Source organism: Lathyrus oleraceus, chromosome 3, assembly GCF_024323335.1.
Source record: "Lathyrus oleraceus cultivar Zhongwan6 chromosome 3, CAAS_Psat_ZW6_1.0, whole genome shotgun sequence".
Taxonomy (NCBI): domain Eukaryota; kingdom Viridiplantae; phylum Streptophyta; class Magnoliopsida; order Fabales; family Fabaceae; genus Lathyrus; species Lathyrus oleraceus.
The window spans coordinates 331,121,287-331,141,037 of record NC_066581.1 but is presented as its reverse complement, the minus strand read 5'-3'; the positions used below and the strand labels follow the sequence as shown (position 1 = coordinate 331,141,037).

General features: G+C 38.1%; 2 protein-coding genes across 2 annotated transcripts; both read left to right on the top strand.

Annotated features, from left to right (window-relative positions):
• The first annotated feature begins 2,855 nt into the window (after positions 1-2,855).
• On the top strand, positions 2,856-4,304 carry LOC127131126 (uncharacterized). The gene has a single exon (XM_051060061.1). It carries the CDS (start codon positions 2,856-2,858, stop codon positions 4,302-4,304), a length of 1,449 nt encoding a protein of 482 aa, XP_050916018.1.
• Positions 4,305-4,903: 599 nt separating this feature from the next.
• On the top strand, positions 4,904-5,605 carry LOC127131125 (uncharacterized). Its single transcript, XM_051060060.1, has one exon. It carries the CDS (start codon positions 4,904-4,906, stop codon positions 5,603-5,605), a length of 702 nt encoding a protein of 233 aa, XP_050916017.1.
• Positions 5,606-19,751: the final 14,146 nt, after the last annotated feature.

The window sequence follows — 19,751 nt, the reverse complement described above, 5'->3', positions numbered from 1 at the left end:
GCAAAACAAGTCAGGAAATACGATCAACTCAAAATCGATTTTATTTCACTTTTAAATTAACTCTCATGGTTAATTAGCCTAAAGCAGAAATAGTAAATTAATTCCAAATTCATGGTTACTAAATTTCATTACAATTTGAGTTCCTAACCGTATTTGCAATTTACAACTGACATATGAATTTCTGAGTAATTTCATGTGCATTTCTAACCAAATTGAGAGGACCTGATTCTACAAATAAGCACTCATCTTCATTCATTCATCATCGGTTTCATTCTACAACAATCAGAAATCTCAGAAACTCTTCACCCTCAATATCTCTCAAATTCTCTCATTCATCTCTCACGTACGCAAAGAGTAGAAGAAGACTCACACAGTGGAAACCGTGTCAGACTCTGGTACGTTGTAAGACCCCAATTTTGACCCTAAGATTCCTCATGTTATCCCATCATTTGCACTGACTTTGGGATCACACCTTGGTGTCCTCCTTTGGTTGATACTTTAATTTTTCTTGATCACCATGACTTGTATGAATGTTGTGAATCATATATGAACTTTTTTTGATGTTGTTAATATGTGCCTCTTGGTTTTTACCTAATTTTGACTTACTTTAATGTATGTTTACATGTTTATGTGCTTTGAACTTTTGTTAATATGCCATGAAATTTTGTGTGCTTATTTTCCCATTGATCCATGATTCACATATCATTATTTCATGTCTTGTTGGACCTTTATGTGCATTTGTTCTCTTGTGTTTGTCTTTGTTTATGTGTTTACAAATGCTTTAAACTTGTAGTAGAATGTCTTTGTATGACTTGTATGCTTACATGTTCAAACTTTTTGTATGATGTTGAATTTTTTGTGATCATATTGAACCTTAACATGCATGTATTTAATACCTTAAATTGTTTTCATGATCAAGTTGATGTTATGTCTAAACCATGTCTTACTTCATACATACACAGGTTCATTCATACTTATTATGACATCCATAGACATGTCCATGATTTGTTATGTCATTCATCTTTGTTTCTTCATGATGATATATCCATGTCATTCATATTCATGTAACTTTATACATCTTTGATTGATGTTGTTGTACCTTTGTTCATGTTCACATGTTGTACATATGTGTATACCTACCATGCTTGATATTATTATGATCATGCTTTCATATCTTTGTTGATGTCATGCTTGAACATCTTCTTTATCATGTGTTTGTTCTTGTTGATGTCATGTATGAACATCTTCTTCATTTGATTATCTTTGTGGATGTCATGTTTGAACATCTTCTTCATCCTTGTTTGTTCTTGTTGATGTCATGTATGAACATCTTCTTCATTTAATTAACTTTGTGGATGTCATGTTTGAACATCTTCTTCATCCTTGTTTGTTCTTGTTGATGTCATGCTTGAACATCTTATTTACCATTTGTTTATCTTTGTTGATGTCATGCTTGAACATCTTTCTTTATCATGTGCTTATATTTGTTGATGTCATGCTTGAACATCTTCTTCATCTTGCTTATATTTTGTTTATCTTTTTGCCTAAATCCAAGGGAAAGACCTCTTTATTGACTTAATGTCATAGGTAGTTTAGCAATCCCTAGTTTGCCTTTGACCTTGTTAGAGTCATTCTCACTTTCAACTTAGATTTAAGTAAGAGTTTATAACTCTTGTAAGTATGTTTGTTATGAACACTTACTTCCTCCCTTGGAACCTTGATCACTACCAAGTGTTCTTTCACCCTTAGTTAGGTGAACTACGGTTGCTCTGATTCCATCCTTATAAGGATACATAGGCACATGACCGCGAAGTTTTGGCGAGCAAACTTAATAAAACCTTTAGGTCCTTCCCAACAAAACATTTCCAAATAATAACATAACACAAATAATTTCAAAAGGTTCCTATAGGATACTATAGATACTGAGGATGCTAATACCTTCCCTTAGTATAACCAACCCCCGAATTTTAGATCTCTTCGCATTGTTTTTACATTGCATAATTAGGGTTTTATTCGATCTTTTCCCTTTCCCTTGGATAAATTAAAGTTCGGTGGTGAACATAATGTTTTGTGATTCAAGTTAATACAATAGCTTGATATCCGATTCTCACCGCGACAGAAATGACGACTTCACCGGGGAGACATTGAAAGAGAGTTAAGCCTATTCTAATTATATTTGTTTTGTTATTATTAGTTGTTCTCCTTGTTTGTTTGGACCTTTCTTTTGGGTGATCCATTGTGTGGTGAGTTAAGTCCTAACCCGGACTTGAGTGTACATAAATAAGATAGGATGTGGTATAGTCAAGAAGGCTTATAGGGAGTTTAATCCAGGACAAGCTGACTTGAGAATCCACCACTCATGTGGAGGTTCCCTTTACAATTAGTATTGTTGATCAAGCAATTGTGAAAACATATACTATATTGATTTGGGTAACCTGAGAAGCTGAGGACCTTAGTAACCCCCTTTACCCCACTTGGTCTTTAGGATGTAGTGCGATGACTATGAAGGTGTAAATCTGAAATAGTTGATACACGATACTACACTCAAATTAGATTCTCTTGAGAATATTATTAACTCCCGAGTAATTGGCGTGTTGATAATATCCGAAAGATGGGTCAATGATTTTTGGAAACCTTTGTAGAACCCGTTGTACAGGTACAAAATAAACCCATAGTACATTTGGGATGGTTAAACCCATGGCCTCATGCTCGCAACATCGAACCTTTGAACCCTATTTGTGTGTGACCCTTGTTTGTGTGTTTGTGCATTCAGGCATCCATGCATCACAAACATCATTCTTTTAACAAAGTTTTCAAGGAACTTAGGAACTTTTGTTGCAAACATTAGGTTTATCATGGATTTTGGAAGGAAAAAGACTCAAAAGTACACTTTCAAGAGTCCTAAGTTAGAAGACCTAAGGAGATTGGGATCTTTGGTTGTTGACACAGAGGCTTTCAGCAAAAGATATGGACATTTGCTCTCTCTTTTAAAGATCAACATGGAAGATGGACTTCTTTCTACTTTGATTCAGTTTTATGATCTCGTGTATCACTATTTCACTTTCCCCAACTATCAGCTTATGCCAACACTTGAAGAATACTCTCATTTGATTGGTGTTCCTATTTCTAGTCAAGCTCCATTTTCTGGTTTGGAGGAAGATCCCAAAGATCAAGACATTGCAAAGGCTACTCACTTGAAATTGTCAGAGATCAGGGATCACATGACCACAAAAGGAAAAGTGCTTGGTTTGACAGCTAAGTTTCTAATGAACAAAGCTCAATATTTTGCTAGAATGAGGAGTGTGGATGCTTTTGAGGTTGTTTTTGCTCTACTTATCTATGGATTGTTCCTCTTTCCTAGTTTTGATGACTTCTTTGCCATGGATGCCATCAAGATCTTCTTAATAGGAAATCCAGTTCCTACTTTGCTTGCTGATGCCTATCATTCTGTTCATATGAGGAATTCTTACAGTGGAGGAATGATTACATGTTGTGTGCCTATGTTGTACAAGTGGTTTATTTCTCACTTGCCTAGGTCTCATGCTTTTGGGGATCTTAAGGATGGTCTTTTGTGGTCACATAAGATTATGTCGCTCACACATTCAGATATTGTTTGGTATAGTCGTGACTACGATGGAGTTAGTATCATTGATAGTTGTGGAGGATTTTCTAATGTACCTCTCCTTGGTACAAAAGGAGGAACTAGTTACAACCCAATCCTAGCTCGGCGTCAACTCGGTTATCCAATGAGAGATAAGCTAAAGAATATTCACTTGGAGGGTTTGTTCTTTAAGGAATGTGAAGATTGCAAAGCGCTCAAAGAGAAGATTGTGCACGCTTGGCGCCATGTTCATAAGCTAGAAAAGAAAGTCTTAGGGAAGACAAATTGTGTCTCCTTAGAACCTTATCTTAAATGGGTGCAAGATAGGGCCATCAGCTTGAAAATTCCTTATCCTCGTCAAGAGCCTTTGCCTTTAGCTGACAAAGAACCTACCTATATCTTCATGACTGATGCAGAGAAGTTGAAGATTGCTTTGACCAAAGTGCATCGAGAAAGGGACACTTGGAAGAACAAGTATCAAATCATCAACAATGAGGATGAAGAACTTCAAAGGCAGTTGAAGATGAAGAATGAAGAAGAGCTCTCTAACAAGAAGAGGAAGGTGCAAGAGGATTTATTTTCCTATGGCGTTCAGTCAAATACTCCTTGGAAGTTGATCGTGGACAAGCTTATGCTTGAGAAGGCTGAGATGGAAGAACAAATTAAGAAGCTCAACTTGAGGCTACTAGGGGAATCTCCTTAGGACTTTACTTAGCTTTTATTTAGCTTTGTTTAGAACTTTTGAAAGTGTACTCAAATTTTGTAACTCCCTTTGATTAATGAAATGAGTTTCTTTTGGTCATTGTTATTTGCCTTTTGATGTTTGCAATTATCTCTTAAGTTCCTTGAAACTTTTAAAATTTTGCATTTTCATTGCATTCATGCACATGTCATCACACTTTCATTTTTTATCAAAATAAAAACTCATTTCCGTCATTTCTTCTCCAATAGTTTGCACACTGAGACCCTCACACCAGAGCTCAAGCCCGACGTAAAATGGCCGAGCAAGAGCAAGAGACGGAAAGAGTCAATGAAGAGCTTACAGATCTACGTGGAAATATAGGTCAAATCATGGAGATGTTGCAAGTAATACGTGCAAAGATGGATACTCAACCCACAATTGTTTCTGAGATCGTCAATCCGGTGATTACTCCTCAGCCAACAGTTACTACTCCAGCAACTTGGCCTTCCTTTGGTCTTCCTTATGTTTTTGTGCCTCCTCCTCAATGACAGTCCACTCAACACACAGTTCCATTAACTACTGAAGTTAATCAAGTGATTCCTACTTTTGCACCCAGTGCCATGCACACTCGAGTTCAACCGTACTTCGATGATCATCAACAAGTGTATGATATACCTGATATGACTGAAGAAGGTGATGAAAGACATGAAAAGCTGAGAGAAAATGTTGAAACCATTGAGAAAAGGCTGAGAGCAATGGAAGGTGATCAGATCTTTGGTGCTGTTGCCAGAGAAATGTGCCTTGTATCTGGATTGGTGATCCCCGCAAAATTCAAGACACCCAACCTTAATCAATATGAAGGAGATACTTGTCCCAAAAGTCATCTTATCATGTATTATAGAAAGATGGCAGCTCACGTGGACAATGACAAACTCATGATCCACTGTTTCCAAGACAGTTTGAAAGGTGCCTCTTCGAAATGGTACTTGACCCTTGATCAGACTCGCATCCGTTATTTCCAAGATTTATCTGATGCTTTCATCAAACAATACAAGTACAACATGGATCTAGCTCCCGATAGAAGGCAATTGTTGAGCATGTCCCAAAAGTATTCTGAATCCTTTAAAGAATATGCACAAAGGTGGAGAGAGACTGCATCTCAAGTGGAACCTCCATTAACTGAAAAAGAATTGGCAGATTGGTTCGTCGACACAGTGCGACCAGAATTTTTTGAAAGGATGGTGGGAAGCGTGACTGCAAGTTTTTCTGACTTGGTGGCTGTGGGTATCAAAGTGGAACTTGGCTTAAAAATGGCAAGATGATTATTTCAGCTAGTAATTGTAACAATAACAACAATACCAAGAAATTCTCTAGCAGTTTCCTTAAGAAAAAGGAAGGAGAAACAAATGTAGTGATGGTTAGTAAAAGAAAGAATCAATCTTGGAAAAAGCAACAATCTTTTGCTCAACAACAATATGTTCAACAACCGCAATTTGCTCAACAGTCGTATGTAACAACTATTACACCAACTTTCAATCAACAAGTCCTAGTGTATCAGTCGACCCAAGCAGTTCCGATCTTTCAAACAACACCCAACGTTCCAAATTATCAACAAGTACCCAACGCTCCAGCTTATCAACAAAGGACTCCAGCTCTGCGCCAAAATGCTTCATTTCAAAATAGAAGACAAGGTGGAAAACCTCTGATTCCTCAGATCCCTATGTCTTACACTGAATTATATTTGTCATTGTTGAAGAAAGGGTTAGTTGTTCCGAGACCTTTGGGACCTCCACCAGATCCTCTCCCACCATATTACAATCCCAATTCACATTGTTTGTTCCATGAAGGTTCCCCAGGGCATGATTTGGAAGGCTGTTGTGCCTTGAAACATATTGTGAGGGAATTGATTGAGAAAAAGATTCTTTCATTTGGGGATACCAGTCCAAATGTCAAAAAAAATCCTTTGCCTGCTCATGGGTCTGTAAATGATATTGATGATGAGCCTGGTGAAGGTCTGATTCTTGATGCAACCAAAATCAAGACTCCGCTCAGAGATTTTCATGCAAAGTTAGTGGAGGCAGGTTTATTGAAAAATTGCCATAAGAGTTGTGAAGAATGTACTATTGGTCCTAAAGGATGTGAAATGGTCCAAAAGGATATTCAAGAATTGATTAACCAAGGTGTGTTACAAGTAAGCGGTCGTATGAAAAAGAATGAGGTAGCAGTGATTGAACCCATCTTCAATCTACCTGAGTTAAGTACTACAACACCAATCTTCAACATTCCAGAGCCAATATTCAACATTCTAGATTCTACTTTTGTTCAGCCAATTTTCAACATTCCATAATCAATTGAACCAATCTTCAATATGCCTAATCCAGTGGTTGTCCAAAGGCCTAGCTCTTTTCCTTTTGGGAATACTAAAGCAGTTCCTTGGAAGTATGATACAACTGTGGTTAAACAAAGGTATGAGAAAGTAGGTCACAAATAAGGTCTAAGTATTACAAGCACTGATATAGCAATGGGAAGTAGAATGACCCGCAGTGGTCGCATTTATACCCCTCAGTTCAACTTGAATCTGCCAATTCCACCGAAAGAAACCACCACTACTGTTACCGACAAAGGCAAAGAGGTGATCACAACTGATGAAGACGCTGAATTTATGAGGATTATCAAGAAGAGTGATTACAAGATTATTGATCAGCTGCATCAAACTCCTTTAAAGGTATCCATTTTGTCTCTTCTCATGAGTTCTCCAGCTCATAGGAGTGCCTTGCAGAAATTGTTAGCTCAGGCTCATGTCATTCACGATATTACTATTGATCAATTTGATGGGGCCATTGCCACCATTACAGCATGCAACCATCTCAGCTTCGGTAGAGAAGATTTGACGAAGGATGGCCAAGACCATAACCGTGCTTTGCACATATCTGTGAAATGCCAAGAAGATACCCTAACAAGAGTCCTTGTGGACACTGGCTCCTCTCTGAATGTTTTACCTAAGAGGACGCTCGCTAAGTTGGCATATCAAGTGACTGAGATGAGGCCAAGCGCATTAATTGTCAAGGCATTTGATGGATCGAGGAGGACCGTCATAGGGGAGGTGGAGCTGCCAATACTAATTTGTCCACATGTGTTTGAAATTACTTTTTAGGTTATGGACATCAACCCAAATTATAGCTGTTTGCTTGGAAGGCCATTGATTCATGCCGCTGGGGCCGTGACTTCAACCTTGCACCAAAAAATGAAATTTGTTATTGATGATAAGCTGGTGATTGTGTCAGGTGAGGAAGATCTTATGGTAAGCCACCTCTCTTCGTTCAGTTACATTGAGGCTGATGAGGATGCTTTGGAAACTTCTTTCCAAGCTCTTAAAATAGCAAACGCTGTCCTTATGGAAGTCGAAGAACCAAAGGGTAAGGGTATTCCATCTTTTGCATCATGGAAGAAAGCAAGATCAACCATTGAGGAAGGAAGTCCCGAAGGTTGGAGAGATGTTATTGATGTCAAACTAAAGTCGGACCATTTTGGGTTGGGTTACAAACCAACCAATGTCAAGAAGGAAGCATCAACCTCTATCAAAGGACGTCCGAAGACTATCTAAGAAGTGTTTCTTAACACTGGATATCAAGTCAATGCTATTGATGAATATCTTGAAGATGAATATTTGAGCAATCTGGTGTACCAATCTGATGTGGCTTTGAACAATTGGAAGGCGATTGAAATCCCATAGATGTTTCCTTTGTCAAAGTAATTTGTTGTTTTTCTTTGGTGTTTTCAAAATTCCATAGCTATGCCCAAAGCTATTGGACTATTTTGTAGGGCCACCTCTGCATTTCCAAGATTATATCAATGAAGGCGTTTTATTAAATTCCTGTTTGTTCATTTACTTCTTTTTCTCTTTCACTTTTAAAGAAAAATGGCAATCTTTCAAAACCATTAAAATAAAAATCAGTTTCCTTTTGCGTTCCTTTGTTTTTTTTTACTTTTAATAAATACAAATGATTTAAACATGCAGAATAAAAGAAAACCATGTTGAATCCAATGACTCTACTTTCACTCTTAACTTTGATTCACCAATCTACCAAGCTGAAGAAGAGGGTGAGGAAGATTGTGATGTTCCCGACGAACTGGCAAGATTGGTTGAGTATGAGTACACAGATATCCAACCACATCAAGAGCAGGTAGAGACAATCAACCTTGGCACCGAGGAAGCAAAGAAAGAGGTCAAGATTGGTACAACACTTGGGGCAGACATCAAAGAAAGATTGGTCAAGCTTTTACAAGAATATGTGGATGTGTTTGCATGGTCGTATCAAGATATGCCCGGTTTAGACACAGACATCGTTGTTCACAAATTACCACTCCGACCAGATTATACACCAGTAAAACAAAAACTCCGAAGAACAAGACCAGACATGGCTTTGAAGATTCGAGAAGATGTCAAAATACAGTTTGATGCTGGCTTCCTTGCAGATGCAAAGTACCCTAAATGGGTAGCTAACATTGTGCTAGTATCTAAAAAGGATGGCAAGGTCAGAATGTGCGTGGACTATAGGGATTTGAATAAAGCTAGTCCTAAGGACGATTTCCCTCTCCCACATATTGACACCTTAGTTGATAACACTGCTAGGTTTGCTATTTTCTCCTTCATGGATGGGTTTTCAGGCTATAATCGGATCAAGATGGATCCCGATGACATGGAAAAGACCACCTTCATCACACGATGGGGAACTTACTGCTACAAGATTATGCCTTTTGGTCTCAAGAACTCAGGGGCAACCTATCAAAGGGAGATGGTCACCCTCTTTCATGACATGATGCATAAGGAGATTGAGGTCTATGTGGATGATATGATTGCCAAATCACAGAGTGAGGAGGATCATTTGGACCATTTTTTGAAACTATTTGAGCGCCTTAGAAAATTTAGATTACGTCTGAATCCAGCTAAGTGTACATTTGGGGTCCGATCGGGGAAGTTACTTGGTTTCATTGTTAGTCAACGAGGAATTGAAGTAGATCCAGATAAGGTCAGAGCGATAAAAGAAATGTTGGCTCCACAAACAGAAAAGCAAGTTAGAGGTTTTCTTGGAAGATTGAACTACATTTCCAGGTTTATTTCCAACATGACTGCTACATGTGAGCCTATATTCAAATTGCTCCGAAAGGATCAAGCAATTGAATGGAATTCTGATTGTCAGCAAGCTTTTGAGAAGATTAAAGGTTATCTACAAGAACCTCCTATCTTGATTCCACCCATTCCAGCGAAGCCTCTCTTCATGTATTTGACTGTCCTCGAAGGATCCATGGGTTGCGTATTAGGTCAACATGATAAAACTGGAAAGAAAGAACATGCCATTTACTACTTGAGCAAGAAGTTTACTGATTGTGAAAGCAGATATTCACTCTTAGAAAAAACTTGTTGTGCTTTAGCATGGGCTGCCAGACGTCTTAGGCAGTATATGATTTGTCACACTACTTTGTTGATCTCCAAAATGGATCCAATAAAGTATATCTTTGAGAAGCCTGCTTTGACTGGAAGACTTTCCCGTTGGCACATTTTGTTATTTGAATACGACATCCAGTACATAACCCAGAAATCTATCAAAGGAAGTGTTTTGTCCGACTACCTCGCTAATCATCCTATCGAAGACTATGAGCCATTGAAGTTTGATTTCCCAGATGAAGACATTATGTTGGTGAAAGATTGTGAAACTCCAAGCCCAGATGAAGGTCCCGAGCCAGGTTCCTGTTGGAAGATGATGTTTGATGGTTCCTCCAATTGCATGGGGCATGGTGTGGGAGTTGTGTTGCAATGGTGGGTATACTCCTTTCACATCAAGATTGTGTTTTGAATGTACCAACAATATTGCAGAGTATGAAGCATGTATCTTGGATATTGAACCTACAATTGACACCCGAACCAAGATCCTTAAAGTATATGGAGACTTAGCCTTGGTGATCTACCAAGTCAAAGGAGAATGGGAAACTCGTGATGAGAAGTTAATCCCATACCATGCCCATATTATGGAATTGATAAAGTACTTTGATGAAATCACCTTCCATCATGTTCCGAGAGCAGAAAATCAGATAGTAGATGCTTTGGCTATGTTAGCCTCTATGTTCCAAGTCAGATTTCTCAATGAGGCACCACTTATCAAAATTGAGAGGAAAACTGCGCCAGCCTATTGCCTATTGGTTGAAGAAGAAATTGACGAGAAACCGTGGTTCTATGATATCATGAACTACTTACAAAATCAAGAATACCCGGTAAATGCAACAACCCTAGATAAGAAGACTTTAAGGAGGTTGGAATCCAAATTCTTCCTTAGCAACGAGGTGCTATATAAAAGAAACTATGACATGGTTCTGCTCAGATGCGTGGACAAACACGAAGCAAACCTGTTGATCAAAGAGATTCAGGAAGGATCATTTAGAACTCACGCCAATGGACATGCCATGTCTAGGAAGATCTTGAGACCTGGTTATTATTGGTTGACCATGGAATCTGATTGTTTCAACTATGCCAGAAAATGTCATAAATGTCAAATCTATGCTGACAAGGTGCACGTGCCTCCAACATTGTTGAATGTTTTATCATCACCCTGGCCTTTCGGAATGTGGGGCATTGACATGATTGGGGCAATTGAGCCTAAAGCTTCCAATGGTCACCGTTTCATCTTGGTTGCAATTGACTACTTCACCAAATGGGTAGAAGCTACGTCATACGCCAATATGATGAAACAAGTGGTTGCCCGCTTCATTAAGAACCAGATTATCTGTCGCTATGGAGTTCCAAGCAGAAATATCACGAATAATGGGACAAATTTGAACAACAGAACAATGAAAGAGTTGTGTGAGACCTTCAAGATTGAACATCACAACTCTTCTCCGTATCGTCCGAAGAGGAATGAAGCTGTTGAAGCCGCAAATAAGAATATCAAGAAAATCCTGCAAAAGATGGTGAAAACTTACAAAGATTGGCATGAAATGTTACCCTTTGCTTTGCATCGATACAGAACCTCATTTCGCACTTCAATATGGGCAACCCCTTTCTCTCTAGTATATGGGATGGATGCAGTTCTCCCAATTGAAGTAGAAATACCATCTTTGAGAGTCTTGATGGAGACCAAGCTAGAGGAAGCTGAATGGATCCATAATAGATATGACCAATTGAACCTCATTGATGAGAAGAGAATGACTGCTATGTGTCATGGTTAGTTGTACCAGAAGCAGATCAAGAGGGTGTTTGACAAAAAAGTCTATCTTCCTGAATTCAAAGAAGGAGATCTAGTACTAAAGAAGATCTCGCCAATTATGGAAAGTGGAAAGTGGAGGCCGAACTATGCGTGGAAAGTGGAGTCCGAACTATGAACGCCCATATGTTGTAAAGAAAGCATTCTCTGGAGGTTCCTTGATTCTCACAATTATGGATGATGAAGAGCTTGCACACCCTGTGAACTCTGATACGGTCAGAAAATATTATGCCTAAATAAAACCCGCTAAGTCGAAAACCTAAAAAGGCGACTAAGGCAAAAAAAAAATGGGTATCTCGGTGGATCATAACCTATGAAGGAGATCCAGGAAAAAGTTAGGGATAAAAATAAAAAAAATGAAAGCTTGCTAGGTTGAAAACACGAAAGAATCAAAGTTGAAGATCAATTCAGTTGCTCTCGTCAGAAACAAAGTTTTGGGAAAATCTTAGTTATTAGGGATAGTAGTGGTTATTGGATTCAATGTAAACCTTTCCCTATTGCCATCTTCGAAATGTAATACTCCATGGAGCTTTTTCCACTTGCAAGCTACCATTCTTGAATAAAAAAACAGACTTTTCCTTTCAATTTTGTCATTTGTACTTCTCTTACCTTTCCTTGTTATGCAAAACGTTGTTTGTTTTTTAATAATGATTTTTGAAAATGAAAAGGTTTTGAAAAGAAAATGTTTTGAAAAAACTTTGAAAAACATAATTTTTCTTTGACATATGGAAACATTGAAAGGGAAATGTTTTGTCTCCCCAATAAGTCTCAAGGTTGCAGAAGCATTTTTACACTGTCAATATATAAATCCCCATTGAAGTCTAAACTGACAAGCACTTTTGGATAAATCCTTCGATTGTGTGCAACTCTTAAGTTTGAGGATCTCCCTAGTGTCCATCTTGTGATACTTATTTAAGTTACTGGTGTTGAGGATGTTTTCCCCATTAAGTCTCCACAAAACTCTTTGTCTCTCCAGAGTTAGCATTTGCATATCATGATCATTCACATCATGCTCAATCATGTGCGTTTAACATTTAATCTAAATCCTTGTTCTTAGTTGTCGTTCTTCTAACTCCAAAAGTCCAGCTATCACTATGATCGGTGAATTCGCAAGTGCACGAATCGCGTAAAAGTAATATAAAATAATATCGATCCCACAAAGACCAAATCGTCAATCTATCGATCACTATCATTACGATGTTTATCTAAGGCGGTATAAAAGAGATATTGGTGTTGCAAAATAATGGTAAATAATAAATGCAGTGTAGATAAAGATAGGTTTGAATGTATATCACGTCAATTAAGTGATGTTTCGATTGTCTAAATAGAACAACTTATGAGGCAATATTTTCTACTCTTGAAAAGAATCCATTTAACAGGAACTGTCGCTTTCGTGTATTCAGAACCGAATTTACCCTTAAATTAGGCCTTTTATTGTCACTTATAAAAGGTGCGTAGAACGTTAAAGTAGTAAATTTATTTTTAAGAAATAAGACTCATAAACTTAGTTGAAAATTGATTTTGATTTGGAAAGTTTTACCCAAGGAGTTTCCTGATTTCAAATCTATCAACGCGTCCGAAAATAATTTCAAAAATAGTTTTTCCTTAAAGTGATAAAAATTCCTAGTTAACTAAGCCAGGGTGCTTTCGCACTCCTTGAATAGTTAAAACTAACCAAGTTTGTTTTAGAAAACTCAAGTTAAAAATCAAAACAGCCTTTAAAGTATTTCTACAGATTCGATACGTGAAACATCTCTTTAACCGCGATCCTTACATTCTACCCTTAAAAAGATTTAGCCAGACATGGTAATACCTGTAGCGGTGTATTCGTTACCATTGGAGATATTAACTAAATCCAAGGTAAATCATACAAAGTCGAGTCGCCACCGCACTTCTATTTATCCAAAGGAATGGTTAGAAAGCGAACAAAAACCTATAAAGTTTTACAAAACAAAACTAGTAAAAGACAGAGATCTGGGTAAGGGGGTTGGTTATGTCATGGGAAGGTGTTAGGCACCCACAACATCCTAGGTATTCCTAGGGAGCCCTTTTCACAACTTGTTGTACAGGTTATTGTTTATGAAATTGTTTTTTGTGCAAACATGATTGAAGAGATGAGAAAACAATATACAAGTTTATTTACATTTTGTGTTTGGATGGATGAATCCATTGCCTACGTACCCTCTCATGAAAGATAAGGATCAAAACCCCATAGTTCGGGTAAAAGATTTCAAAAAAGTGAGCGGATTGATTGGTCCAAAAGCCCTAAGGTCTTTTGTTATCAAAGGGAGAAAACTCAACCTGAAAAACCACAAGTCCACCATGTGAGAATAGCTTCGACATGCTAGTGAGGGGTTAACCCTATAATAAGCATGGAAGTCTTACAATTTGATCACTAAGGACAAAGGTGAGTATTATATCTACCACAAAGATAACTCAAACCTAATAGCTAAAGGTTATGAAAAATTTGATTAAGAAGTGGGCATGGAGCCACAAAGAAACACATTTGAGTGAGTTGCATTAACCCATTAGAAGTATGTACAAAAAATGGTCAAAGTTGATTTAAAGATTCAATTCAAAATGAGTATTATGAAAAGAAGTTTTAAAATCAAAGGCATAAAGCCTAGGTTTCTAATGTTGAAAACAAGTCAAAATGTTTGCACAAAAGTTTTTGGTTTTTGGGTTAAGGATGAAATCATGGATCAAGGTTAAGCATGCAAGAGGTGAGGGTTAGAACCAACGATAGGAGTTCCTTTCTCGAGATCATAGATATGATCCAAGTAAGTTCCTTTGGAATTAGGCAACACAAGGTATAAGCAATAAGCAAGTCTCAAAAGAGAACCACAGAAAGAGGAAACATAATGCCAATCAATGGACTTACATCCAACTCCTAACAAAACTGGAAACAGAATGCCAATAGATGGACTTACATCTAACTCCTCAAACAAGCAAGCAAATAGAATGCATGATAAACAAACACATGAAAGGTTCACAAGTAAGCAAACAAGCAACCAAGTATCACACTCTATATACAAACAAGAGGCTTAGACAAATGGTTGGGCTTTAGTCAAGAGGGGTCATATCAACCTCGACAAACAAGCCAAAACTGTAGGGGTATGCTGAAGCTCTTAACCACTAACATTGAGAGTTAGGGTGAAGCTGATGAAAGTTGGAAATGAGGATGAGACCTCATGCTCTTAACCCTGGCCTAGGTGAGCTTATGACAAAAGAAAGTGTGGGGATCCAGAATGAGGGACCCTATTCCACTTGACTGGCTCTATACAAGATCTTGGGTGTTTATTCAAGAGCATCAGCACATAGTGCGAGCATAATGAAAGACTCACTGAATAACAGGGGATTGATTGCTAATCCCTTTTATCTGTCAATTGCCTCTTCACTTAGGAGGACTTAACAAGTAACATGCCTCATCTAGAGGTCTTTGGCACAAATGTAAACAATCACAATCATTGCCTCTTAAGGAGGACTTCAGCCAAATGCCTGCCAAAAAGGTGGCAGGACTTCCAGACTACATGGAGTAAGAAGGCTAAGCTACCTCAGTGGTGTATCAACCATACTCCAAAGCAAAGCTCAAGCAAGAGCTAAAAGCGACTAATGTACCTGTACAAAAGCCAAACAGTTAATAGTGTATTCAGAAAACCAACAGACAAACAACAGTCATCCACAGTTATACACAAGGTAAGTCACAAGTGCAAGCACTCAAATGAATTCATCACATCAATGGACCTACAACACAACAAGAGTTAATAATCAAAGGTATTGGCATCTCAAAAGGTGAGATCAAATCCAATCATCAATGCTAAAGTGTCCAAACCTGAAACACAAAGCATAGTTAGATATGTACAAAACAACTAGTGCAAAGAATAGGTCAAAACCAAATCAAATGACCAAAACAGAAGTCAATCTTTTGCAAGAAGCAAGTTCAAACATGTCATAAGATATCCTCAAAAGGACCAAGATCAAATCATAAGGCAAAAGCATCAAACAATTGATGTCATGCAAAGGCAAACAATATGCACAAAGTTGGACATCCAAATTAGAAAATCCAAATTAAAACAGAAAAGCATCCAATGATCATGAATTTTTTTATGTGAACTCAACATATTATGAACATACATCATGCAAAAAACTAAATCCAGAAGAGCTCAAATGGTAGGAAAATGAAAATGCACAAATGCTATGCTCAAAATGTGACACAAATTGTCACAACATATATCCATGTGTCCAAAACAGTGATATCAAATGATAAAAATGCCAAACCAAAGCTCAAAAATCATATCACATGTTAAGATCAAGCATGTCAAATTTCAGATCAATTGGATAAACCATGAGCATTTTACAATCAAATAAATGCAACATATCAATATGGCACCATGTTCAATCACAAACTCACAATTTAAAATCCAGCACCAAACAATTCTTGAAATAAATGCTAAAAACAACTAGACATCCAAACAAGAATGTGAAAAAAATTTAGGATCAAATTGGATCATCCTACTATTTTTTATGATTTTTGAAAGTTGAATGAAATAAAAATGAAATAAAATGAAAATAATGTGGAAAACAAAATGATAATTCAAAAATGAAAACTAGAAACTGCACATCACCAGGTCTCGAACACATGTATGGAAGGTTAATGAGGATACTCAAACAATAAAAATCAGGAAACATGCGCCAGGTATCGAACCCAAGCGCTCCAGGTAAATTTGAATATGCAATTGGAAATCAAAAAAAACACACAAGCGGGGAATCGAACCCACGCATGCCAGGCTCAAGAGGAAAATCAAATGAAATTAGAAATAAAGCAAGCGAGGGATCGAACGCGCGACTGGACGGATCACTGAGCGCCTGAATGAAACACAATGTTTCATTTAATGGCGTGGCAAGCCACGCAAGCGAGTCCAAGCAACACGCAAGCATAGGTCAAACGCTCCTGGCCAATGGAACGGACAACAGGCACACACGCAAGCACCAGGTCAGCTAAACCCTAGGACGATTTACAGACGGCGGAGGACGGCGGTTTCAACCATCTTCTCCGGTTGACCAGACGGAGATTCATGAACAAAATTTCCAGAATCCGATAAAATGCATATGGTTAGAAAGCTCTTGCAACAAGGATCAAGAATATCATGCTCATTTAGCCTAATTCTCCATGAATCAAGCGGATCGAAGGAAAACATTTTTGATGTCAAAACCTTAAATCAACATAGCATGTTCATTATCCAGCCAAATCAAAATCTAAAGCTATCAGAATCACCAGCATCAAAAGATCTACAGGTTTATGTACATGAAACAGCAAATGGTGAAGATCGAATTTCAGCTTACTTGAACTTGCACTGATTGGATTCGTGCGCTACAGCTCTCAAACCTTCCAGATCTTCTCCCTCGACCGTGCTATGAAGCTTTATGCACAAAGAAGCAATTGAAAATCCTCAAATCAAGCTCAATTTCAGAACTCCATCTTCATGTTCAAGCTTTGGATCTGCACGATTCTGGACTGAATTGGCCAAAGTAATGGTTGATTCTTGCTCCAAACTACACCAGGATCATGAATCTACAAAGAAACTTGGTGTTTGTGTGAAGAATTTTAAGATTCGATGAGAGAGAAAATTGGGAGGGAAATGAAATTTTTGATCCAAATTCTGTTATTCTCCCCCATTTGTGATTAAGATTTGGCTTATATATGATCCCTTAATCATACTGCAATTGAGATTAGGCTTTGGTTAATTATGATTAAGGAAAAATGAGGTAGAATGCAAAAAATGCAAATGTGACTATGCATGGCTAATGTGCACGTGAACAGTGCCATGTTATGCCTCAATTCCACTTAAAATCAGTCAATAAACAACATGGAAGTGTTAATTTGCTTATATGATCCACCAATTTTGAATTGTCCATTTTCCCTCCAAAATGCACATGTTTGAACAAATGGTCACATGAGCTTCTTTCATGCAAGGAAATGTTTGATTTGTAATCTCTTGGTCATAAGGAGCGTTTTGCAAAAAGAGTGGACCAATTTGGAGTTTTGAATCAAAAGTTATGGCATTTTGAACTTCCATGCATACTTTGTGATCATTTGTTCATAACTTCTCAACCAATTATCATATGATCATGATCTAGGACTTTTTGAAAAGAGGAGAGAAAGATCTTCAACTTTCATGTTCAACAAAAATCCATTTGAAGCTTCTTTGATGTTGGAAAGTCAAGTTGAATATGGACCAAAAACTTGCCATTTTTGGAAACTTGAAATTACAGGTCACTTTCCATTTTGGGAAACTTTTGCCATGACTTCAAAATTTTCAAGATAGATGTTTGACATGATGAGTAGGCCTTGTTTGAACATGAATGGGATGCTTCAAATCATTTCCCACACCTCAAAGCCCTCAGTAGACTGGACAGTTGATCATATGGTCCTCAGATGACCTTGACATGCCTGAATGAACTTGGGCTTGTACAACTTGGGGAATTTGCTTCAAAATGAACCCTAGCTCAATGTAAACTCAATATAATATCATGTGGTCCTCATCTCAAGAAAAATATTTTAGCTCTTGTATAATGGATGCTCTTGAATAGCTTGACCTGTGCTTGCTTAGACTACAAAACAAAATGTTAGATTACATATTTTTGGTGTTTTTGGTTAGTGATTAAAACAAGAAAAGCAATGGTATACAATGCAAGCAAGCCTGGTGATCTCAAACCACTCACAAGGAGATCCCACCCAAAGGGAAAGGAAGCCAAAATGCTTAAATGATCCTTGAGGCTTATGCAATGCTATGTTGTGATGCCATGAGGGATCTTAGGGACAAAATTGGGGTCTTACAGATGCCCCTATTTAAGGTCATTCTAGCCGGAGACATGAAGGTTAAAATCTTCGTCTCGACGAGGTAGAATGGGCTTAAATAACAACGAAGAGAAAATTTTTTGGTCCCTGAGAGACCTCATGATGCAAATGTATGTATGCAAAACAAACTATTTCTGTGGGAGGGATATGTGTCCACAAAAAAGAAAAGAAATCAGGAGAAATGAAAATCCATAGGAGTAATTCACTCACTGATGGAACAAATACTCTTACGGGACTCTTACGGGGATAAAAAAAGAAAAATGCGTGAGCAGGACACGACTTCAAGCTGGAGACCTTACTGGGGAGTAAAGGATTGAAACTGGCGTGAGCAAGTCACGACTCGACACTGGGGAAAAGAATTCCAAAAGGAAACAAATCCGATGGAAAGACTCAAGCTGACTCAAAGATGCACGTGCTGGGGAAAATGCCAACATAGTAAAACTATCCACAAAGGATACTTCAGATAACAATCCGGACTCGGGTTGGGGAAAGAGATGACAAGACAACTCTGTCGGGAAAAATGCATGTATTGGGGGGTACGCCAACACAGCAAAAGGCGAATCACAACAACAAATCCGCTGGGGAAATCTAAAAAGACTCTCCAGGGGAAGCACAAGGATGAGGTGTTACCGGTTAGTGGGCAACAAGCTCAGGAAGAATGAATATCTAAGACCGGTGTACGGGTGAGAGATATCAATCGACCAAATCATCTGAGGAAGACCTGACAAAGGTATGTTTCAACTCAGGAAAATCTGACTCCACAGGGGACCGAGGTCATAATAGGGAGCAAAAAGGAAGGAACACCAGGGATACCGGGTAGTAGGTATATAATAGGTGACCGACCGAGGCGTGAATTGGTGTGTGTTCCAAAACCCTCATCATCCTGGAAGAGAGCAAAAGCAAACTTGTTAAAGGATGGACATTCGACTCCGCAAAGGGAAAACGAATCTTACTCAACTGAAGAAAGACGAAACTTCGACTGAAGAGTGCATGAGATATATTATCTATTGCCGTCATAACGTAGATAATATACTCGCATGGAAGATTATCCATAACCGGGTTGTAGGTTGTTAACGGATAAATCGACCGAAAGGAAAGGCATCGAGATACCAAAACTAGGTATGTAATGATGGCCAATCAAGGGAGAAACAATCGTTACCCGTAACAACAGGGTAGACGAGAGATGACTCACTGAGGATAAATTGCGCAAACAAGGCAACTATCCAAACAAAAATGGGGTAGAATGAATATTTGATTCCGCAAAGGGACAACGAATCTTACTCAACTGGGGAAACACAACAGGCTTCGACCGATGAGTGCAGGACATATATTATTTATTACCGTCATAACGTA